The sequence below is a fragment of the Pleuronectes platessa genome, chromosome 18, assembly GCF_947347685.1.
Source record: "Pleuronectes platessa chromosome 18, fPlePla1.1, whole genome shotgun sequence".
NCBI lineage: Eukaryota > Metazoa > Chordata > Actinopteri > Pleuronectiformes > Pleuronectidae > Pleuronectes > Pleuronectes platessa.
Window position 1 is genome coordinate 11361910 of NC_070643.1, and position 24737 is coordinate 11386646.

The window sequence follows — 24737 nt, forward strand, 5'->3', positions numbered from 1 at the left end:
CAATTGCGATCAGATCGAGCATGTTAAATCCTCTTTACACTTGAATTGTATTTGTACGCTTTCCCTATCATAATGCTATTTATGAATTTGTGCATTTGAGCATTATTATGTTATCATTTAATTCCATGCTGTGCCCACTTAAAGCAATGGTTTGACTATTTTCTCTCCCCTGTTGGTTTGGTTTGCCTTGTTGCCATATTCAGTACTCAAAGTCAATTAGAATTTTCAGTGCTGGACTGCAGGTGCACTAGAATAAGCAGTGACAGTTTTACCCTCACATGCATAAACAGCCCTCAAGAGAACCGGGAGTGGATGCAGGAAATAAGAAGGAGACAGGAGACTTTCATCATCTCAATTCACTATTTAAAAACAAGCAAATTCAGCATGGTGTAAAAGAAAACTTAATGTCGACTACGCTGAAACAGAACTGGACTGAAATCCATTCAAATCAGTAAGAAACTGACAAACACATTGGGCTTTAACCTTACCCACCCGTCAAGAGGGAAATGTTGTATTTTCCTGCGTCTTAGTGCATGCATAGGTCTTTTAGTGAATGTTGTGATGCATTGATACCGGGTCCAAATACTGACTCTGTGAAGATGTTGCTAAGCAACCCTAAAAATAATCTTGAGGGGAGGGAGGGAGGGTGTGAGAACAGAACAGCCATGCACTGCAGCGTGCAGGGGATGAATGGCATCGTGTTTATCAGCACGGAGGAGGAAATGAATCAAACACAAATTCAATCAAACCAGAGCCAAGTGGCGACCACTGTCGGCACGTCAGAGTGAGAGTGAGGATGCTTTTTCTGCAGCAGCCGGAGTGCTCTCTCAGCGCTGGGTGACATCAGTGTGAGGGGTGAATCATTAAAAGTCCAGCTGCCCTTTAGCAGGCCTGAGTGGGAGCCAAGGGGCCAAAAAACACGACCATCTGTCTGCTGCCACTGTCTCTGCAGGGGGTGTGAACAGATTGGAGCACACTTCTTAAACACGTCTGTGTCCTCATACAGCTGGGCTCAGGAGGTCACGTCCGAGTGTGTGTGTGTGTGTGTGTGTGTGTGTGTGATTGTGTGCTTGTAAGTGTGTTTCTGTGTGTACTCTTACTTATATCCTTGTGAGCAAAGCCCTTACGGAATGAGGAAACTTTGGGAAAGAAAGGACATATTAGCTGCTCCTCACATTCAATGGCCTGATGAGTTAGGTTTAGTTGAAGGTATTAAGTTGTGATGGTTAAGATTAGGGGTCAAATGTGAACTGTTAGTTCTAATCAGGATAGTTGTGTAAACCTGGGTTTGAGTGTGTGTTTTCTGTCATCACAGGTCAATTTGTGTTTCTTTCTCTTGGCATTATCTTTAAATCATATTATCGTCTATCTGCAATTTGTGCTATATAATTTTACTGATTCAGATTTTTAATGACATTGTATTGATTTGCATCGTATCTCAGATGTCTTGTATTCTTGCTTTTCTTTGTCCTTTTTGTGAATGTCTGTTTTAAGAAGGTGCTATAAAACTATAACATACAATATGTAAAGTTATTCATATTATTTTGAATATTCAAATTCGAGAAAGACTAGATCAAAATGTCATTAAAATCCACCATGTGTAAAAAGCATCTTGTTGTGAAGTGGAATCAATGTGAGAGACAATAAACTCTGCATGTTGAAGTCAAGGTCATGAGCTCACTACTCCAGTTTGATATGAATCTATTCAAATCCCAGTCAAACCATTTTCTCCCATGAACGTGATCTTACATCATGTTTTTTATGTGTTTGCCTCAGTTTTACGAGACAGCCATGTTTTTCCATCCAGATGTGCAGCCAATGAGAGGCGTCTCTGTGTGCAGCGGAGGGAGGAGGAGGCGGAGGGGAGGACTGCTGCAGGATGCCCGTTACTATGTCTGTCAGAGCCCGGTGGCGATTCAGATAAACACCAAATAAAACCTCCACCTCCATGAGAGCTTCGCGAGGGGGATGACGAGCACCATGTCGGCCGCAGCTGTCGCGGTGTGGCTGTCCGCGGGTACGTATCGATTCGTGGGGGGGACATCGCTGGCAGCTTTGGTTTTTCTGATGCTAGGTAGCTAGCCCGCTAGCAGCTCATTTTTTCCGAGGAGGAGGAGGAGACATGGAAAACCAGGCTAACCACTGACAGCAGCACCGTTATTATGGTGGACTGTGTGCGTTAGCATCCAAGCTAAATGCGGTGCTCTCTGCTGCGTCTTACATCTGGGCTGAAGAACAGAAGGCTAATGGTTAATGTTGCCTTGCTAGTCGTTCATTTTAGCTTTTATGTCCTTTTGGGGTAAAAGCATATTTCCCCTGGAGCAGGCCTTTGTTTACCTATATAGACACATACATGTATACTAGAAATGGCTTATTGGTAGATTAGCTGCTCACTTTATGCTTAGTTACACGTGGGGAATAGATTAACACAATAATAACACACAATATCCGAGTTATATTATTATATTAATTGTAATAGAAACTTAATACTGGTGCATTGTTTGAAATCACAGCTTTATTACTTTATTACTAATAATAATAAAGCAGTTTAATACAGTGCCCCTGTAATTAATCATTATGTTTGGTTATTACATGTCCTTGAATCCACAGTTTAAAAGATTATAAATCCAGTTTTTGTGGAGTCAGATCTGCATTTTTTTTAAATCAGAACCAAGATAATGGTGGTTTCATCACCCTGTGCCACTGCACTTTACTTCATAACAGTTATATACAAACCACTACAGTGAAGGTGTATATAATTTACATAATTTAAATATTTGTTATTCTCTCTTGCCTGCATCATTCATTCAATTTCCCCAGTGCGAGGATCAATATGTTCATCTTATCTCATCTTTAAATGTGAATGTGCGATTCAGGCCTCTCATGAAACCTGTGACGTGTTTTTTACGCCACCAAAACATGAAGAAGCAGCGTTTCCATCCGATACAAATTATTTTTTAATAGAGGATTAAAATATTTTGATTTCCATTGCCTATTATATCGTACCTTTCCCTTTAGTTTATAGCATCTATTTTTTATTCTTCTCATCATTTTCAGGTTTTATTTCATTTCTGTTGTTTCCTACCTTCTATTTCACTCCTCTTAAAGTTTGTGCTGGTAGGATTTAAGTCAGCTCTGTTATTAGACAGCACTGGTTTTAACTAGCTGTGCCAAACAAGCTCACACACTCATGTCTAGTTCAGAATGCCTATGACAGACACACTTGTTCCACTCATGCTTTTGATTTATTGATCCACTAGTTTACTTTGCATGTGCCAATGACACGATACACGGCGTGTTACTTGAGAGAAATGCCAGCATGGAGCGATCCATGGGCTTGAAGCAGAGAACAGCCTTGTACAGAGACGGTGAGTGGGTGTGTGCAGTGGTGCACTTCATTTGTTGACCCGCTGTCCCCTCCCGCCTGTCATAACACAGTGACACGCTCAACTGGTTCTCCATTAATACTGGCATTATTGTTTTCAAAAGTCCGCGCGGCCTCACAGACTTGGCCCACTTATGTTTGTTGTAATAGCAGTTTGCTGAAATCAGGGCTAAACCTTGCGCTTGCTAGTTTTAGAAATTATCCTTAATCATTAACTATGAAACAAAAGTCTGTTTAACATAAGTTGCTGACACTCTACAGCAGCGATTCAACATTGCGGTGACACATAACCTCTCTTCAATTGACAAATCTGTGATTTTATTACCTTTTATAGAAGATTTAACCGGCTGCTTCGCGTCCAGCTCTTTTCCTTAGTCATCGACTTCTGCTTGTTGTGACACCGACTACTTTCACTTCCAGGTCTGTGCTCACAAGAGCGAGGCTCAGACCCATCAACTGGCAGAAAACCAAGGCTTTGGCCCACACAGTAGCAATCCTTGTTGTCTGTGTTTCCCCACCAAACACCAAAGAAGCACATGCATTCCTCCTGACCCTATATGAGACTGGTTAAACAGATCTAAAGAACAAGCCTCCCCGACTGACTCTGCCTCAGCTAGCTACAGGCCTCAGTTACCTAGAGCCATTAAAGGGACAAGGGTGGTTTATTCTCTCCATGTTGCCAAAGGTATTTTTTCTAAATCATCACTCCTGAGACTTCAGTCCAAGGTCGGCGCGGGGAAGCAATAAATCTAGTTAGCAATTTCCGCACCACTTCAAGCTCTTTTAGTCAAATAGCGTGATATTTATGGATGTTTGTGTTGGTTTGGGAAATTAAATCTATTATAACAGCTATTTAATAGATAATACTTAAACTCTTATATGTTGGTGAGCACAGTTATTACGAAACAGTCTCATTCTGTGTTCAGCACAATGCACCCCTGACTCAGCTTTTGGCCTGCAGCTGGAGCCGACAGATAAATTAACAGCGGATAGTTTTGTATTAACCTTTAATTGGTGATGTATTATGCACGCTAAGAGTGCTGCAGGTCATCATCTCGAGAAGGCCTGGCAGGGCATCAGCTCGCCATATATAAGCAGATCTGATGCTATTAGCAGAGCCTCCATGTAGCTTAGTCAGGGATCTGTACTCATGCTGGTTGCTCTTTAGGAATCAATGGTGGGGGGGGCACAGTCTAGTAGTGACCTGCAAGCTAGGCTGTTGAACAGAAGAGGGCCAGAAGTGTGTGTCAGGCCTAATCGTTGGCTGTCATCAAAGCGTTAATGTCGATAGGCTAAAACACATCTCAAATCCCACAGGTCATTTCTTATTCCGCAGCCTATTAGGCAAGACCAGGCCATCTGGCCATGTCCTGCCTGTCTCCTCCGAGGACGTGTCACAAATGTTTACACCGCATCCTGTCGGCCTCTGAGCAAAAAAAAGAATAGCCACTGCTTGACCTTGAACTGGGACTGTGGGAGTGCATGGTGAAGAATTGATGAGGCCCAATGGGTCCCTTAATAGAAGCTGAGAGTCTGCATTCAGAGCGGGATTCACGGATCGACTGGAGTCATCGTAGAGGGCGCCGAGCGGGGAGCAGAAAGTGAATGAGGTTTTATTCTCGATCTCTGAATAACCTAGATCCTAGTGTCACGGGTGGCGTCAAGAAAAGCCATCATGTGGATTAGTCATGCTCAGGTGGAACCTTCTCAATCTGCCGTTGGAGATCAATGCAGTGAATCTCAGATTTAGTAGGCGTTAAATGCTATTGATCGTATCTAGCTGTGAGCCGGCCCTTGGGGACATGGGACATATGGCTTGTCCAGTGTCTCTCTTCTCAGTGGCCACAGATGTGGCTCAGTTTCTCACACATATGGGACAGTTTTGTAACTTCCGACAGCTCCTCAGTGTCACTTAGACTGCAGTTAGGAATTTGGCCTTGTAGATTTGGACTCACTTATTAATCTGGAGCTTACTGTGTCACCTAATCTTAACCTCCTTTGTGCACTCTGCTAACAGATCACAAGCCGACTTCCTCTTTTCATGGTCCTGGATTAAAATGTAAATCCTGCTCTATTACTCTCTTCAGCAGAGATTCTCCTTAGAAATCAGCTTCTGTTCAAAGAGAGGGCTTTACAGTGCAGATGCAGAGATCCGCTTCATTCTGTGATGCTGATTATAATAATGTAGAAATGTTTGGTTGAGGATGAATCGGGAGTTAAATAAATGTCTAAGTAAGGAAAGGGGAATGCACATAGAGGCAGCTTTCCTCTGGCTCCTCAATTCGCCTGGAGTTGTGTTTCTGCGGGAGAGAACAGTTCAAATTGTGTTTGTCTCCCTCCCTCCTTCCTCCTCTTCTGCCTTGTACACAGTCTCCCATGGTTAATAAAAACGGATTGCCCACCCACTGAGGTAGAGAGAGAGAAAAAGGGGCAAAAATGCTCCGAGGCAGAAAAAGACGAGTGAGCAAGAAAGGGTGAATCAGCAAAAGAGAGAGATGCAGAAAAAAAAAGAGGGAGAGCCCCTCTTCTACAGCATACACACTTGTGTCAAGGGGCTGCCTATTTCCAAGCGACTCCCTTCGCAAATGAAGAATAAGTGTTTGTGTTTCAAACGGAGTGGGGCTTAGCAAGAGAGGATAATGGAGACAAAGTGAGAGGAGGGCGTGAAACAACTCAGCACAGGCTAAATGACGCTCATTACCGCTGTTCTAACTCACAGCATGTCAGCCACACACCATGAGAATCATTGGTTTAACAGCTTGTAATCCTGTTGACAAGATTTTAGTGTTTCCCCTGGCTAATAATACAAGTTTTTGACTTCTTTGCCTGACCTTGACTGGACTGTATATGAAAACTCTTTTATCGACCTCAAGAAGTCAAGTGTGAAGTAGTTCAGCGAGTATCTGCGACCCACACCTTTTCACCTCTAATACCACCGCCTGTTCTTTCATAGTTAGTGCTGGTTGCCGGCCATTAATGACAAATAACACACAGTAGAAATTGTTCTTCTCTCGGAAGCTAATTGTCTCTGTTTATTTGAATTCTGTATTTCAGTGGTCACCATCTTGTCGAGGGCTCACGCGGACCGCAACGTCTACCCGTCCGCAGGAGTCCTGTTCGTCCATGTTCTGGAAAGAGAGTACTTTAAAGGAGAGTTTCCTCCCTATTCCAAATCAGGTACAACCTCATTACAGCTCCAGTTTGACTTTGTCGTACTAATTGATAAAAAAAAAAGTTCTGTGTAACTAGACTTTACTCTTATAATAACCATAGTGCATTGTGAGTCACATTTCACCCGTAGAAAATGCAGAACTGCTCTTGCCAGAAATTCCACAATCAAGCTAATGGGTCTAAACGTAAATCACTGAATTGGTTGTGACCCAGAACGGAACATTTGGGTGCCCCCCAAAATACTGCCCCCTGCTGTGACTCAGGAGGCAAGGCAGGCCCCCTAATGATAAGGACGATGGTTCAATCCCCAGCTCCTCGATATCAAAGTGCCCTTGGACAAGAAAGTCCAACCCAAAATTAGGTTCTATCGGTGTGTGACTGTTCGAATATATTTGTGTTAATGTGAACTTTAGGGGTCATTCTGACTTTTAAAAAATGGAGTCTATTTCCCTGCAGGTGAAGCCATCAATGAACCGATCACTTTCAACACCAACTTGATGGGTTACCCAGACAGGCCGGGCTGGCTGCGTTACATCCAGAGGACGCCGCACAGCGACGGAGTGCTCTACGGATCGCCCACTGCAAACCATGTTGGCAGGCCCACTGTCATAGAGGTGGGTGGCACTTTCAAAGGGGCAGTGAATGGTGCTTCTGCTGATTACGTCAAGAGGAAGGATAAGGAATGATGCTTTTTGTGCTAAAATGTTGAAGAAAAGGAAGGCGAGTGTGAAATGGTCAGTGATGGAAACGGAAGACAGTGTTGTGCTTTCTTTGTCTGCCTATAAGCTACTGTAAAAAAAAATATTTTTCACAGAAGGCTTAACGTTCCCAGAAGTGCGAGTGTGCCTCTCTACGGTGTCTCAGCTGGGTACAGAGCCCGCGTCCTGCATCAGGCTCAGACTTGTCCAGGGGGCTGCTGCCATATAAGCTGCACTGATCTGGGCTTAAACTTTCATCCTTGTGTGTTGCAGATTACCGCCTATAACCGACGCACTTTCGAGACAGCACGGCACAACTTGGTCATAAACATCATGGCTACAGAAGGTAAGAGGCGCCAGTAGGAGAGCTTAGAGCAAACCGAGATCAGACTGTGCAACTTCACTGATTAAATCCTGGGCGCACGTTCAGCCCTCGAAGGGAGTAATGAACTTCACTGAAGAGAAAACGTTGTCTGTAATTACTTCTGTCAAACAAGAAGTAATCAAAAAGGAGCTATAATGTAGCATGTTTTCATTTATCTATTGATACATTTGTCGATTAACCTATGGGTTCTGGAAATTTGCCACAGTATAACTGTATAATAATTATCGAGCTTAAATGTCTATTCTTGCCCTTTTCAACAGCTTTAAACGAGAGGATCTCACCATATTTACGCACATTTAGTTGCTGCACTAGAGGTTTTGATCATGTGACATGATTCTAATAAGCAGATGGTGTTTAGAAATTGTAACATCTGCAATTTCAAATAAGAAAACTGCATTTGGCTGACATTTTGTCAAATATATTTATCATTCCTCTAAAAGAAAACATCTCCATTAATTAATATGCTTTTACTTTTGTGAAGTATCACCTCAGGTCAGCCCTCATGAATCAGTCTATGTTGTGGCTTCTGTCAATAACAAGGTCCTGTGTTGAAGCGTAATGGTTTGTTAGTATTTATTTGGACACAGCCGCTCCTGTTCATCATTGTGACCTCACCTCACATCTGTGCATCTCTGTGTTTGCGCGTTGGCTTGTCGACCAGTCACGGTACACGCAGCACAATATGATCCGAGTCGGATGAATGCACAGCAGATGTTTGTGGCACTAATGTGACATCACTTTCCCTGTGCTGTGATGTCACGTGCCATCTGGCCCCTGAAGTAGGCCAAGTCACCAGCCGACAAACCAGCGTCTGCTAGACAGACCGGTGGAGTCAGCGTCAGCTTAGCAGCAGTGATGAAGAAATAATGATGTCTTCGTCAGCAGAACATCACAGCGTCAACGCTCGCTTTTCAGGTTTAAGGACACACTACAAACATTATAAGGTTAAGAAAACTTAGAATTTCAGGGCAAATCACTGCGCTGCATTTTAAATGTTTGGGCCAAATCAATAGCTACATTTTGTTCAGGTCATTTTATCTTTCACAATTATAACATATTTAACATTTTACCTCTGAGACATCACGTCTCCCTTGAAGAGAGATGAGAGAAGGTCTAGCATGTGGCCGTAATCCCCCACAGAAATGATCAGAAGATCGCAGTTACTGTGAAAACCCCTGCAGAATTCCTCTGTAGACCCTGTTTTTAACTTGTCTGTCCTCCTTAAACTAAGTATTGAGTGAAGTTTACAAATCCATTAAATATTCATAGCTCACATAATTGAACGATCAAAACGAGCCGAGCGTTTTCACGTCTTCGTCTTTACAGTGCGGTAATCCTCTAATCTATCATCTTATCATTCTTCCCTTCCACCTCATTTGCTTCTCAACGTTTTCATCCCTTAATCTAAGTTTCTCCTCTTCATCTCCTGTGCACAGAGTTCCCTCTGCCCTACCAGGCCGAGTTTTACATAAAAAACATGAATGTGGAGGAAATGCTGGCCAGTGAGGTGCTGGGGGACTTCCTCGGAGCTGTGAAGAACGTATGGCAGCCCGAGCGCCTCAACGCCATCAACATCACCTCGGCACTGGACCGGGGCGGCCGCGTGCCTCTGCCCATCAACAACCTCAAAGAGGGGTAAGGTTGAGCTGGACTGGATTTCAAGTGGTTGAAGATAGATGATTTTAAATAAAAGTTTTTATTTTCCAATATAAGACTTGGATCTACTTGCCTCCACATTTGCTCATATAAAAATATAAATTGAATGCAAATATCATGAGGCCTGACTCACATTAAGATTCCCCTCATCAATGACCTCTTCACCTCCCTCAATCAAACAATTTGCCAACATTTTCTGCCCACTCACAGCACTCATGGCATTTTATTTAATTGGCGCCATGGGGATGCGCAGATCGCTTTGAGTTAGATGAACACACGAGGCTGTCAGCACTGATAGACACTGTCAGTTGGTTCAGTTCAGAGGGGAATAGCCCACATGAACTGCCATAAGTTATGCATCAGAGATTCATGCTGACGTTTAGGAAGATGAAAGCGCCGAGGAGAACACGCGGTGGAGAGCAAACGCTCCGACGTTCACAACCATGTAGATGAATGCTCCGTCTTCTCTCCTCTCTTCCTCTCCCCAGAGTGTACGTGATGGTTGGAGCTGATGTTCCCTTCTCGTCGTGCCTGCGGGAGGTGGAGAGCCCACACAACCAGCTGCGCTGCAGTCAGGAGATGGAGCCGGTCATCAGCTGCGACAAGAAGTTCAGAGCTCAGTTCTCCATCGACTGGTGTAAGATTTCTCTGGTGAGGATTCTCTCGCACCAACACAGTTTAAAAATGAAATGTAGCGTTGGTAAATTGCTTCTGTAACACATTTGTATTTTAATTGATATATTCGTCTTCATGTTCTGGCAGCAGTGAATAAGTAAAGTCATCTTTAAAGAAATGCTGGTGTCTGTGGCCCTCGCAGCCGATCCTTCTTCCGGAACAAATGAGTTCCCGGATTACCAATTCCAGCTTTACAGATAAAAATGATAATTTGTACTTGGGTTAATCATTTGCTTGCTCATACTTATTTCTCCAGGTTGACATCAACAAAGTAGTCCCGGTATACATAACCCGTCCCGATCCAGGCACAGGGATCCTGCCTGAATTCGGGGAGTACAACCCCCCCTCCGAGTCCTTGAAGAACCGGGACTACTTCTACGACTTCCTCATCACGCTGGCCGTTCCCTTTGCCGTGGCTCTTGTCCTCTTCTTCATCCTCGGCTACACTATGTGCTGCCGGCGTGAAGGGGTGTAAGTGTGCTTGGTCTTACATTTTTCTATGCAACTCTTGCACCAGACACCCAGACAAACATGTGAGGAGAGCAGTGGCCGTGACATGAGAGACAGTGAGACAGAAAGGTTAGTGCAGGGCAGCTAGTAAAAAACGATCTGGATTGGAACTGCGGCTTGTCATCACCATCCAGTTGTGCCCTCCACATTTATTAAGTTGCCCATACATTCCTGTTATTGTTTTTTGTTGGTGTCGTCATGCACATCTTGATGTTTCGAGGCGAAGGCATGACATCGATGCTCATCCATCCATTCAGAATCCTTCCATCATTCTCCATCATCTACAGGCTGGGAGAGACGTGCCCCCTCATTCACTCAATGTTCCACGCCCCATCAGCATCTCCACACAGTCTTTACCCATCAGTCCATTCACGTGTGTGTAGCTGTCTCTTTAACTATTAATATTAGTATTTAATTCATCCATTTTGTTTTGTTTCTAGGGAAAAAAGAAACATGCAAACACCAGAGTAAGTGTTTTACCTCTCATGTGTTTCTCTTTATTTTGGCTGTTCCCCCCCCCTTCCTCTCTTTTTGGTTTTGCAGTTTTGTTATCTATGTTGTCACTCACTGCTTTCTCATAACCATTCATCAGCTCATCTGTGTGTTGACATCCATTCATCCAGTGGGCTGCTCAAAAACTCTAATGAACAGACTTGATTGAGATGATTGAGAACACAAAGTATCTCGCACCACGAGTCAGACACGGAGATAGGGGACAGCGGAGGATTTCTGTGGAGCATGCGTATCTCTCACCGCAGCAGACACACAAATCGCTGGCTCATACAAAATGTCTTAATATCGCTCCGTAGATAAAGCCTGGCAAAAGGGACGACACAAATTAACACCAGCGCACACACACACACGCGACAACGTCACACGCTCACACTGACTCCACTGCCTCTGCCCTCCCCAGCATCCAGCTGGTTCACCACAGCTCCATCCAGAAGTCCACCAAGGAGCTGCGGAGCATGTCCAAGAACCGTGAGATCTCCTGGCCGCTCTCCACGCTGCCCGTCTTCAACCCGGTGAGCGGCGAGGTGGTGCCGCCCATCCACCCCGACAACTACGAGACCACCAGCATGCCCCTCATGCAGACACAGACGTGAGTACAGGGATTACACATAAATGCGAAAAAACAATTCACATGCTCATATTGACCCACTCGGGCTCATTAGCAGACCCACGGATGTATGGCTTACAGGCGTCATGAGGGGGAAATATAAGTCGAAACAACAGCTTTACGGTTAAATCTTGTTTTCAGGTCCCTCACTGTTCCATGTGTACGAGTAAAGCTGCAGCGAGCCAGTCAGGCCTTTAGAAAAATACAACCACGGCTTAAGAGCTTCAAGCCGTCCCATGATTTTTACTTATGGGCTTGATCATACTGGAAAAAATGTTTAAGTACAAAGTTTTTTCACATGATATGAAAGGCTCATGTGTGTTTGCCATAATATCACTGTTTGTGATTCCAGGAACCTGCAGAATCAGATTACGATACCCCAGCAGCGGCCATCAGGTTAGTTCTACCTCCAGCTTTTATATAACGGCCTGCCTCACTGTTTCTGTGTGTGTGATATGTGGTTAAACTGCAAAATTTAGTTAACATATTTTATAATTTAAGATGCTGATACATGGTTGAGTTGAATGCACAAGTAGATGTCAGCACAATGTACAGATCAATAACTGTAAAATCTAGAGTTAAGCGCATACCTCCGGAGAGGCCCAAGGGTCCCATTGAATTTAGTCAAATTACACACGCTCATAGATGACAATTCCCTCAATATGCCTGATTCTTATCATCAAGATCTAATCATTTTTTTCATGGGAATTTGATGAAGTGTAAAAAAAAAATCTCCTGAATCTGATGTCGGGTTATGCCCCGCCCCTCTACAAAATTTCATGGAAATTGTTTCTATAGGTCTTGTAATCCTACTGACAGACACACGACTATGAAAACATAACCTCCTTGGTGAAGGTACAATAAAAAAAAAAAAAAACATATTTCCAGACTTCACTCATTTCCACATGGCTTACTGAGAGCTAATCGTTTTTTCCCTGGTGTTGGTGTGTTAGCGCCCTCCTGTGTGCAAGTCAGTCGCCTGCATGCTCAACTAACCACGCTGCTCTCTCTGTTCACTGCTAACGAAGGAGATAGTTATGTCATGTCAACGTTTCGGAGGTTGGAGGTGGGTACCGCTGCACTGTTTATCACTTAATGTTGCTGATTTGTGAGTTATTTTTATCCATGAGGTTCTTTCAGCTCTTCTGGTAAACACGTCTAACATCTCATGTGTGGCTTTTTGTGTTTATTGCAGGTAAATGGTATTCCTGAGGAGAGAAAGGTGGCCGAAGCCTTTAATTTGTGACCAGAGAACAACGGTGTCGGAGCTTCAGTAGTTTCCATATCTATATATTTGTGTTTTTCTAACACTTGTGCCAATCTGCATGCCTCAGAAGTGTCTTTACAAAGTTTTATCATCCATATGCACTTACACCTTAAAGAGTGAGAGTGTGACAGAGAATATCAAAGCTTAGCTAATGATGAAGATTATAAAATATTTTGGAATATATGTGTAAATGTTGAAACTAGGGTGTTTGTATTTTTACTTGCTTTGCACAATGGACCGCCTAAAAGGAAAGAGAGGGAGGTTTTACATGTGGTCATGTCATGTGTTATATGTAATGTGTCACATGATGACAATAAAATATTTCAAAGTTATTTTTACTGGATGTAAAAACCATTAATAAACAGGACAACCGTAATGTGTGAATGACAAAAAAGCACATTATATGAAATAATTAACAATGTACAACAGAATAAAAGCATTTATAAATAATGTGGATATATTTCACATTTTTTTTGAAGACATCACAAAAGAATGTACATGTAACAGGCCCTGCACTGGGGTATAAATAGTTGTTGCTTTTACACGACCAAAGAGATCCATTAAGGCCTGAAAAAAGTTACCAAATATAGAGCTGTTCATCGGTTATAGACGGGAGAACAGGTCAGTAAACTTTACACATAAAAAGGAAATTGCAGCATGGAAATGCCAGTCTCATCTATACAAGGACGTGAAACAAATTACAAATTGACTTGGCGCTTGGCTAACTACACAACCTGTACACAATCAGATGGATGAAGGGAGCGGACTTGAAAGTTGTGGTTTGTGAGACACTTTTTTTTTATAAAAGGGAAGCTACATAAAAACTTGTAGAAAGCGACTGACACTGGGAGCGTTAACTACAACACGGCAGATGAAATCATCTAGAGCCCGGCCGATAAAAGCATTTGTCCGATTGTATTGGCAGATATGAGTCCTTCACACACATATCAGTATTGTTTATTTTTTTTGGCAGTATGTGGCAATTATAAGTTTTATTTGACAGAATAACCAATGCAGAAAAGTGCATTTATGTTTTAATTATAGTTAAGTATTTTACGATTGCTTGTATTTTTTTAATTTATAGCTACTGTGCGTGCAGAATTGCATTTTTGAAATATATGAAAACACGGGCTAAAATACAAATATTTAAATATTTGAAAAATATCAAATCGTTGCCAATTTATATTGTTTATTTTAAATATATGTATCGGCTGATATATTGATATCAGACATTTTTTTACCCCAAATCCCTATCAGTCGGGCTTTATAATATGCAACTCTAAAATCTTATGCAAGACAGCTTGGGTCTTACAATATTGTCATTTCTCTTCTCCCAAATCATCTTAACTAAGCATCAGGTTCCTGCAGTAAAAATGTGTTTGGGTACATGACGTTATCTGCACTGGTACCTTGTTAAACGCAGGCCTTATAATGAAAGTGCTGATCTCTCCTAAACGTCTTTGAGGATAAATAAGCAGCGACATCGACTATTTGTCAGTTGATGGCATATACACCATTTCTCTTTGACCTACAGTAATACGTCTCCTCAGCTCAGTCTGCATTACAAAGAAGTTGTCCATTTTGAATGTTGACGTGGCCCTGATGCAAAGTTCGAAGTGACGGATGATTGTGATCCCAGGCTACATCGCAGACATGACCACACGGAGATGTGCTGCGTGTATAAGCCACTGAGCAAAAGCTGTGTGTTCGAAAGGCATTCAGTCTCAACACATCGCTTGTCCGCTGACCAAAGAGTTTAGCGGCTGTGGCAGCAGAGGGGAAGGTGAATAGTCAGCTTTTAGCCCTATGGTACAATATGTGCAACCCAGCAGTTTTACAACAGAGCTATGATGCATGTTTTTAATGAAGGACTAAAAACACTGATGAAGCCTGACTGTAGAAAATAAATATCTCACTCTATCATACAAATATACACAGACTCTGAAGTCAGCTGCTTATAGGACCTTCAGGGGTGGTGGGTGGGGGGGTGGGTGGACTGTAAAGGCTCAATCTCTGTGGTGTGTATCTGAGGCAGTAGAAAATTATCAATGTAATACTTCCTTCACAAACAGCAGTCATGGGCGTGAGAATAAAACAAAGCCAAAAAAAAACGCCATTGTATAAAATATAAGCTTAATTTAAATCATTAAATACTGTACATATCACATAGAATTTCAGGGCTATAGCAGGTGACCACAGTACCTTTCAGAACAAGGCAAACGTTTTTTTAAAGTAACCACAAAAATATGTTGAGGGATTTCCCAACATTGCCACAATTTCACTCCAATTTTTGTTTTTTACTCAACAGTTTTTTTGATCACGCAAACCATATTGTTGGTCCATAGATTGCATATTTAGATATCTCACACCATTTTTTTTTGAGTCACTGGAAATACTGTACAAAGCTGTGCTGATCAGTGAATAGAGCCCAACGGAACATTTGAATCCTACAAGTGTAGATATCTGAATATGTGGATTATGGATCCACCTGAGCAAAATAAAAAACAAAAACAAAAACACTTTGAGCTGCGACTGCCACGTGGACGAAGTGTGTGTGTAGTGATCTCTTCCCGATCGGAGCAATGACAGGAAGTACTGTTAAGTGACAGAAGAAGCCTATTATTTTGTTTGGCTGAATAGACGCGACGCTGCAAAAATTCACACAGCAAGCACGAGGGTCTTGAAATGAGCGGACCTCTTTGTTGCAAATAAAAACTCCTCTGCTCTTCTGTTGAATGCAGAAAATGTAAACTTTGAGTTTTGTTTTTTTTCTCTCTTGCGATTTTACCCTAAATAAAGCAATCACCTCCTTTTTTCTGGGCATTTTTCTTTTCTTCAGTGTGCGACTTTCACAGCAGTAAAAAAAAAGTACAGATTCTGCTCAAACACGGCAAGCGGTGACAATCTGATCACCCTTGTGTTCTTTGAGCCACCGCTGCTGACGCCGTCTCCTGCGGCCACCAGTAGCCTCAAGCCCCCGGGCCAGCTCCTGGCTTGCATCTGTACCTCACCTCAGTCTCAGCAGAGGGCTTAGCGGGTTACCAAGCCCTCTCCATCAAAGGGGTCCCCATCAGGGGCTAGGAGTGGACTGGCCGCCCCTGGCAAGCAGCAGCACAACCAGACTAATGAGCCCCACTGCCCCCAGCCTCTTCAGCAGGGCCACGCTGTCTTTGGGGATTACCACCTGGGCCAGGTCGTTGGTGATGAGGGAAATCTCATGAGCCACACAGACGAAGATGAAGGTGCTGACCATGAGGTTGAGTGAAGGGTTCCCCGGAATCAGGACCAAGATCCCCTTGGTGTCTGCCGCCAGCCAGATGTGATACTGGCATATGAACAGCTGGGGGAGACAAACAAAGCATGATAAATAGTGGGTCACAAACTTGTGTTCATTTCCTCCTTTTAAATTGGTTTCTTCCAGAGAGCTACACAACATCACACACAGAGCTGGTGAGGACTCTGACTTGTTTCTGAAGTATTGTAACGTCCATCTTACCTCCAAGGAGATCTTTCCGAACCATGCGAAGAAGGAGCTATAAATAGATCGGGCGTAGCCAGGAATGTTCCTGATAAGAATGAAGGCCAGAATCTGTGGACAACAGAGGACAGAGACCATTCAGTCAAAGTGACAGATTCGTATCATTTAAAGTTGTGGGCTGAAGGAAATGAGTCATTCACACTCAAGTTAGTGTGATATACAGTCACACAGGCCCTCTTTGTACCTGGCTGAACATGCAGGGTGTCTACAGCGATTAACAAGCTCAATTCAAGACGTTGTACCACCATTTGAAATGAAATCTAAGACCAAACTGGCGATGAAAAACACACCAAAAGTGGAACTATACTTGGACTCCTACGCCTTGAACCCTATTGCCCCAAGTTTACAAGGAACAGTTTGCTTAAACAGCAGGTCCAGGCACTGGCTTCAACCACCAGAAGGGCTCCTCATTCTCAAGCCACTTATCATTAACTTTGGATTTCTCCATGTTCATAGACAAACGAGCAAGCTGCCTAAGAGAAAGGAATTTATTTTAAATATAAACCAATAATTTTCCATCTTTGGTCGGCAGAGGAGAGGGAAATTCGCAGTGACCTTTGGCTGTGAACCAATCATACCCAATCAGATTTTAGCAGTTTAATCATTTTTTAAGGACCTGCGGCAGCCCTGTAGGTGAACAGCTCAAAGAACGTGAGTAAATGCACCCAACCTGCATTGAGATCCAATACCTCAGGCATTAATATGGTTTGTATGTGAATGTGTCCCAGGAAAATGTAATTCCTCCAGGTCACAGAAATCTACATTTTGGGCAGTGTATCTGGACGATCCAGGATGCATGTCGAAGTCACGTATCAACAGGACCAACCCCAAAAAAAATGTCACGGTTTGGATGAAACAAAGTTAAACTATGCTGTCAGTGACCTTATCTTCAGCCTCGTTTCCCAGTGCGATGGACTATAAATATACCAGTGCTATCTTCAGCCTTAACAAAAAATGAAACTCATTTAGAATCACAAATATAAAACACTGATCCACGTCATCAAAAGTATTAGGATCAAAAGTTATTACAGGCAGAGAGCAAAGAATGAGATACTACTTGTACCTGGACCACAGAGATGTAAGGGTGCATCTCATTGCACTCGGTTTTGGTGTTGCAACTGCTGGCCCATATGGAGTAGGTCTAGAAACAAGGAAGAGGAGAAGTTGGGTAACAGGTTCTTTATCTTCGGTTTGAACAAACACAAGGCAGGGCAACATTTGAGGCAAAGGATCTAGTTATCCATGGGAGATGAATAGAGTTCATGTTACATTCTGCATAGCTAACAGTTGAGCAAACTCTACCCCTCAGTCTGTAAAAATCCTCTCCTAAGCTGCACATTTGTTCACGATAAAATGAGAAGTCTTACTATAAAGGAGACGACAGAGAGGAAAAGAAGAAGGTTAGCGATCATGCCAGAGAACAGATCATCTCCTTTTCCCTCGGACAGCACCTGAAGCTTCTGCAGCACCAGATAGATGAAGGCGAATAACATGCCGTGGATCACAGCCTGCAAAAGAACAGAAATACACATTCAAACAATGCTGGTCTACAAGTTCCCAAAATGCTTTGTGCCACTTGAAGATGATTCTAATGTCTTTTCACAGAACGTGTTGATGCTCAAACGTTTGACTTACAAATCGGTCCAGCTTCCATCTGAACCACCACTCGTGGATGCTTCCGTTCAGCTCAAAGAAGTTGGAGATGGGCCACATGGAGAAGATGCTCTCAAAGAAACCCTGGAGTCACGAGGACGGAACATGAATAAGAGTATTTTTAGAGAGAAAACCCCAAAACATGATAGCATAGTTCAGACATTAAATGTAGTTCCCATTTCGATTCTTTATGTCTATCAATCCATATTTTTTAATAATTTACATCATTGAAAGCAATGATCAAAAGCAGCATTCTTGTATTAGAAAATCTTGTTTTCTGTAACAAACTGTGCTGTGTAAACAAGTTGTATTGACACGTCACCATAAACAACTCTCACATGGGATTGTTCGTATTAAATCAATATAAAACCTAATAAAGCATAATTACAGCGAGATTACAGTCTTTACTGATCAGGTTAAGATATTTTTGTTTCACCTGTGAAAATGCAAAGCAGCATATGAACAACAGGAGGCCCAGTAACTTCGCCAACAGTCCGAGGTGCCATATGCCGCTGCCTGTTCAGAAAACAAGACAGACATTAGTGACCCTGCTGATGACACATTGACAAGCAGCACATTTATTGTGTCGAATAATTGTGTGTATTGATTCACATATATTCGAGAACTATGAGGCAAGTGAGCGAAACAAATACAGTGAAAGTTTCTTTAATTGGAATCGGTCATGACACCTACTGTTGGCTTTCTTCTGCAGGATCTGGGGCCACATGCCCAGCGCGGCGTAGATGATGACAAACCAGAAGGTGACCAATGGGACGAAGTAATAGAACTGATAGGGTCTGTCCATTACGACACAGAGCACCAAGACCAGGAAGTTCAGACGGAAAAGCACCTGGCGTGGGGTAAATGATTTAGAGGATTACATGAAGATCCTTAGTCAAAATGATAACAAACACCTACATTTGCTTTGTCATCAATAAGATGGTGGTAAGTCATCCTGCAGTACAGACGTATATGGGCATATGGGCTGGGTTGAGTCAAACGGTTAAAGTCTAACTGAGTGACTGACTGTCCACTCACCTGGCACACTCTATACAGTCCAAAGTCTCCTTTCAGCCAGAAAAAGGAGAAGTGTCCATAGCCGGTCTGAAACAGGTAAGCTGCCACCAGCACCCGCACGTGCATGTACACTGGAATGAACTGGAACACACAAATAATATCAATAAACACCTCCTCAAAGCAGCTTACTCCCACATATTTGTGGAGGAGACATGTTTATAACTCACAGCGCTGGCACCAGATATGTGATAGATGAGGATGACGAGCTGCATCCAGCCCTTCCACTCGTCGGTTTGCTCCCGGTTGAGTAATTTGGTCTGTGCGAGAGAAACATTTTGAGCCGGATTTGAATTCAGAAACTCAACAAAAATGCTGTACATCATTACATTAATTAAACTGAGCACTTCCTGTCTCACCTCCTTGCTGTTCTCACTGTAAAACACTCCCAACACAAATATATAGACGAGCGGAATGAAGAACTTGGAGTGTGTGTAGAACTTCTGCTCCTTCATGAACACATCTGCTCTGTCACAAAGGTAAAAGTAGCCCATAATGAGGCCCATCCTGCAGAGAGCGCGGAAGGGCGCCTTCGGACCGAAGGGGGCCGCTGCCATCGCTGGCTTCTTCTCCTCGAGGCTCTCCACGTCAGGCGGCACAGGTCGGCGGTGGCGGTTGTTGCCAAGGACGTGGAGGACCAGGAAGACCAGGGCCGAGCCCAGGAAGAAACACGCCGCCATTTTCTGCAGGAAGTTGGGCGGTGGCAACGTCTGGCAGCAGGAGCCGTCGATTGGCCTCAGTAGCTTGTTGCACATGGAGTTCATGAGCACCATGGCGCCCTGACAGGAGAATCACACAGGATGGTGTGAGGAGGATGTGAGCAGCCTTCAAAGTTAACAATAACAAAAACATTCAGGGTCATTATGACATATCCTGCTTACCACGTTCCTGGTGCTTTCTGGCAGGTGCAGGCCGTCGTCTGACTGGCCGATGGTTTCCAGTGCTGCCTGGCGGGACGCGGCCAGCAGCTTGACCCGGGACCTGCCGCTACGCTTGCTGCTGTTGAGCACGTCCGCCGCCGCCTCGTTGTACAGCTCGAGCTGTTGGTTGGTGATCATTTTCCTGTTGTCACTCAGCACCTCCTCGTTAACTGGGTCTACAGGCCAGTGGTGTGATGGTGTGAGGAAAGGTTCAGGTGAGTAGGTGCATATACGAGAAGTTGATATTCGTAAAATCGGCGATTCACATGTGTGAAATTATCAACAAATACAGACAGACATTGAAATGATGCAGCAATCACATAAGAGCTGAATCATTGTAGTTAAGAGAAGAGGCAGTAATGTTTTACCACCCTGACTAAGATACTTGATTACAAGCTCTGTTTATTACATCCCGCAAGGATGTTATGTTTTCATTGCACTTTGTCTGTTTGTTAGTAGGATTAGACAAGAGCTTGATTTTAATCAAACTCTGGGGAAGGATGAGATATGGGTATTTTTTGACATTTTCCCTAATTTATGCAAGGACAACAAATGGATCTTTAAAAAATATGGTATATTCGGGGATCTGATATCTCTGATCTGAAATTTGGAGCAGCTTGATTGAATCTACAACGGCTGTTGGTCCTTGTCAGAGGTGTGCGCTCTATTGCGTGCCATTCTAGTGTTGAGTAGAATCTGGGGTGATCAGATAAGCCCTAAGGATTTCCTTTCACACCTAGAATTAGAATGCATCTCCACAAGAGCGATTTATGATCACGTCTCACTTCCCCGTTCGCTTGCAAATTAACATGTAAATCACTTCTGGTTTTGAAGACCAACTGTGTTGTTTCTTTTAAATGCCTTGGGGCAGCAATGCACTTCCTGTTCCTAGTCTGATGGGAATTTAGAGAGGAAGAAGTCAAAGCAACACAGACTGGGTCTCAAACCAAATTTCCCAAGATGTTTCCTAATATATCTCTGTGGGCTTTTCATTATTTTCAGATATCGTGGACAAAAATAATTTTAGAAGGCGAATGAGTACATGCTTCCTCCTATGCAGAGCACATCAGTTGAATATGAGGTCTTGCATTTCTGTTCACATACACATTGCTAAAAGGATGTGGTCAATTTGCAGACAGACTCCAAATCTGCCTGGAGCAGTCAGATCTCCATGCATCCTCATAAGTCTCGTTGCTCTGCTTCCACAACTGCACTTTGAGCGATCCACTAGTGATCAAATCGCCCAGGATGCATGTAAATCCCGGGTAAAAAAAGCTGCCAACTTGAGTTTTCTACCAGATTTGGAAGTGTGGAAGAACTGCTTACCTTGCAGCACCCAGTAGACCTCTCCGTGGTCAGCCAGCCTCTCCAGATGCACGGCGATGGCGGTCAGGTTGACTTTGTACTGCTGCAGGGCCTCGCTGCTGCCGCTGTGCAACTTGATGGACCACTGCAGAGGGCACATAAATAGATACAATTAAGATTGACACACCTCAGCCAGCACCTTTATTTTGTTTATCAAGAAATGTGCAAGCACTGCTAAGCACTTATTTATACGGCTTACAGTTGCAGCTCCGAGGATGACAACATCTGGCTTTACTGAAGCTTCCTGCAACACAGGAGTAAATCTGCAGTTACCAGCAAATCCATATCCAACCCACCCTGACAATTTCAGGTCTGTGTAACTCGCTCCACTCCCCACTTTGTAATCACAGAACTCACGTGTGTCCATGATATCAAACGCTCCTTCATTGAATTATTTGCCTCTGGATACCACAGGAAGTCCTAAGCACAAAAAAAAGAACGTGGATGTTTTTTTTAAACATTAATAGCGATTGTGTTTTTAAAGACTGAGAACAGGAGAGACAAAAAAAAATAGCACATCAAGAAATTGCTCACCACATTCACAGAGGAACTCTTGTCTTCAAAGGAAATGTCCTCATGCTTCAGACATTACATGGGGACAGACACAGAGAAAGTCTGTTAGGCTGATACAACACAAGGTCAGACCAAAAAATAGCTGTGACTGCTGCCTATTGTCATGTATCTCCGTGCTAGATTTTTCTGCAAAGCATTGCTCTATCAAAATTGTGTCTCAGGGCCTCATTATTTTTAAGCACTTCATTGAAAATATAATATTATTTGATTCAGGAGTGTAAATGGTACAATACAATAGTCAGACCCACACTTGGTACGGTGTCATTTAAGCAAAGTATTGCAAAGCCAATGAGAAAGAGGTTGTTTTTTCCCCCTGGTCAATAAATGTTAGAGGGAACTGGAGAGTGTGCAAGACTAATAATTATTAACTGTAGACACCGGCAGCCCTGTTTCCTAAGCTGTTGTGATTAATAGAGACAGCTCCATAACTATCTGCTCTAACATATTCTTATTCGGAACATTTGACTGCAGTCACAAGTTTGGAACAAGCTGAGAGTAAATGGAACAATGTCTGACTCTGTGTACACCAATGCTTTTATGTAGCTGTGCTTTAAATATGTAGATCTATAGATTTGTATACCCTACACCGTTTTGTGTCTGTCGTCTGAAAGATTAACAGACAAGAAGGCTTCACATGCTGGCGTTTCTCATATTTACCTTGTTGCCATCCTCTCTCCTTTCAGGGTCTATAATTTTGAGGAAGGAGTAAAATAGCTGCCTGATTCGTGAATCTCCAACAAAGGCCACCCGCTTTTCAGCCAGGCAGGTTTTGGCCTCGCTGTAAGACAAAACAATGTGTGGTGAGGAATCTGAAAACTGTATCTGCACTGCAGATGGCATCACTCATCTGCCTGATGGTTCGTCTCCTGTAGTAACTTCTTTAAAAGAGGATCCTATTACATGCTGTTTGTCCATATGATATATCTTTTAAATTGGTTATTTAGATCAAGGGTTACTAATCCATCCTTACTGACAGATACACACACAAAAACACACCTCACCCATCAATGCTACACACTTGGTCTTAAATAGATTGTGTACATTATACAGTAACCTTGCAACAGTGTGTGACTCACATGCTTTTGTATTTGTGCATCATGCAGCCATAAGGCTGCCATACGTTCTCCCCCAAGTAGCGTCCTCTAGACAGAAGCCATTCGCAGGAGTCTCCGCCTGCAGGCAAAGACACAGAGAAGCCACCAGTAAGACCAGACAAAGACACACATCTCGCTTTCAGCCTCAGCTCCTCTGCAAGTATGACTGAATGTTGCTGTCTCAATGGTGCCCTGGCTTTTCATTCAGCGCTGTCAAAGGACCAGTGCACAATGCGGGGCTCTGATAAGGGGCCGTAGCACGAGACGAAGTCATCAGCAATTTAGCCCGAGCATACATCTCTCCAGCTATTAATGTATGTGCAAAATGAATAGAGTCACTCACAAGTGAATCAACCCATAGAAACGAGAGAACATGGAAGATCAGCGGGCTGGCGAGAGACGAGGGGCATTTCCAGTGTCATCGGCAGCCAGAGCAGCTGCTCCCAGTGCGCGCACACGGGTCTCTGGTTCCGATCCCTTTTCATGAAGGACGTGCACACACTCTGCGACCCAGCTGCGAGGTGGATGTGTGACCTGCCTAGAACTCTGTCCTGATCTGGGCTTTGTGCCGTCGGGTGCAGGTCTTTAATGTGCAAAAACGCAGATCGAACCTTTGGAACACCTGAAATGAGCCTCCAGGGCACTAAGCCCCTGCAGCTAACTAATCTCCACCAGACAGGCTAATGCAAACTTGTCACAGACCTGACACAGTCACCAGGCTGCTGCGAAGTTAACGCTGCATTAACATTCAGCCTTTATTTCTCCAGTTCGCAGACGGGCTAAAGCTGCTGATGTAAATAAACACTGGCCTCCCGATGCTAATGACACTGTTTGTGTCTATTGTTAGTCTCAGCATCGGACACATGGCTTCTCCCAGCAGTAACCAGGCGTGTGCTGATCGGAGCATGTAAACACAAGTAAAAGCGCAGCGTTAGCTTGATTCTGTCAGCAGCAGGAGCACAGACGATGGAAGTCGGTGCTGCGGCTGTTGTTGAATCGACTGTGCGAGGTGTTCCTCCTGCTTTACAACGAGCCGCGGCGTATGTGCGTGTCACCAGCGGCACGGGACAGAGGCTGCGGACCGAGGAGCGCAGGGCAGCTAGCGGGGCTATCGTTAGCATTAGCTGCGGTCGGCGGCTGCTTCCGCAGTAAGTTGACCAAACGGGGGGAGACTCACCTCCATGGTACCGCGAGGCTGCGTGGAACAGCAGCAGCAGCAGCACGACCGTCAGCGAGATGACTTTGGCGTTTTTTATGGTGAAGTGTTGGTTTATTTCGCGTTTGCCCAGGCTATAGGCCAGGACCGCCATCTTTGCTCCTCCATGACAACCAGCAGCTGTGCAGTGCGGCGGCGGCGGCTGCTGCTCCCGGTGCAACGGCTCCACCTGCCAGGGCACGCCTCCTCCATCACCGCCGCTCACAGCAGGTGCAGAGCGGCGTGAGGGTCAGAGGGTCCCGGGGTTCAATGTTCGTTAGCCAGACTGATCCCTGGGCTTCCATAATAAAAATCATTAATAAAAACAAGATTAAAAAGACATCTGTAATTCCTCAGTGTTACAGAAGCGAAGGAAGGTAAGAAACAACAGAAGAGAAACGATACTCAAACAGGGCTGGACTTTATGAAGTTATATCCAGCTAATATTATTATTGTTT

The 24737-nt window shown here is 43.8% G+C and overlaps 3 protein-coding genes across 5 annotated transcripts in view; 1 reads left to right on the forward strand and 2 right to left on the reverse strand.

Annotated features, from left to right (window-relative positions):
• The window catches only part of ppp1r9a (protein phosphatase 1, regulatory subunit 9A), a 50055-nt gene extending 46123 nt beyond the window's left edge, over window positions 1-3932 (reverse strand). The window contains exon 1 of the mRNA XM_053446737.1: window positions 3711-3932. The gene's annotated coding sequence lies outside the window, so the exon portion shown is untranslated. The remainder of the gene's footprint in view (window positions 1-3710) is intronic.
• Window positions 1868-13317, forward strand: sgce (sarcoglycan, epsilon). 3 transcript variants are annotated; one of them, XM_053446736.1, is made up of 12 exons: window positions 1868-2017; window positions 6440-6562; window positions 7013-7170; window positions 7528-7600; window positions 9076-9274; window positions 9784-9946; window positions 10227-10441; window positions 10921-10947; window positions 11394-11582; window positions 11953-11996; window positions 12629-12666; window positions 12796-13317. In XM_053446736.1, the coding sequence occupies exons 1-12, from the start codon at window positions 1969-1971 to the stop codon at window positions 12844-12846; spliced, it is 1329 nt and encodes a 442-aa protein (XP_053302711.1). In that variant the 5' UTR covers window positions 1868-1968; the 3' UTR covers window positions 12847-13317. The 3 variants fall into 3 exon arrangements, with proteins under 3 accessions (XP_053302711.1, XP_053302709.1, XP_053302710.1); XM_053446734.1 differs by lacking the exon at window positions 12629-12666; XM_053446735.1 differs by lacking the exons at window positions 10921-10947; window positions 12629-12666.
• On the reverse strand, window positions 13187-24446 carry casd1 (CAS1 domain containing 1). The gene is made up of 18 exons (XM_053446738.1): window positions 24262-24446; window positions 23067-23163; window positions 22648-22768; window positions 21952-21996; window positions 21775-21837; window positions 21617-21661; window positions 21379-21502; window positions 20014-20228; window positions 19492-19911; window positions 19303-19392; window positions 19097-19216; window positions 18752-18908; window positions 18495-18574; window positions 18041-18142; window positions 17773-17913; window positions 17469-17546; window positions 16364-16456; window positions 13187-16207 (listed from the first exon to the last, which is right to left on the reverse strand). The coding sequence occupies exons 1-18, from the start codon at window positions 24392-24394 to the stop codon at window positions 15938-15940; spliced, it is 2394 nt and encodes a 797-aa protein (XP_053302713.1). The 5' UTR covers window positions 24395-24446; the 3' UTR covers window positions 13187-15937.
• Window positions 24447-24737: the final 291 nt, after the last annotated feature.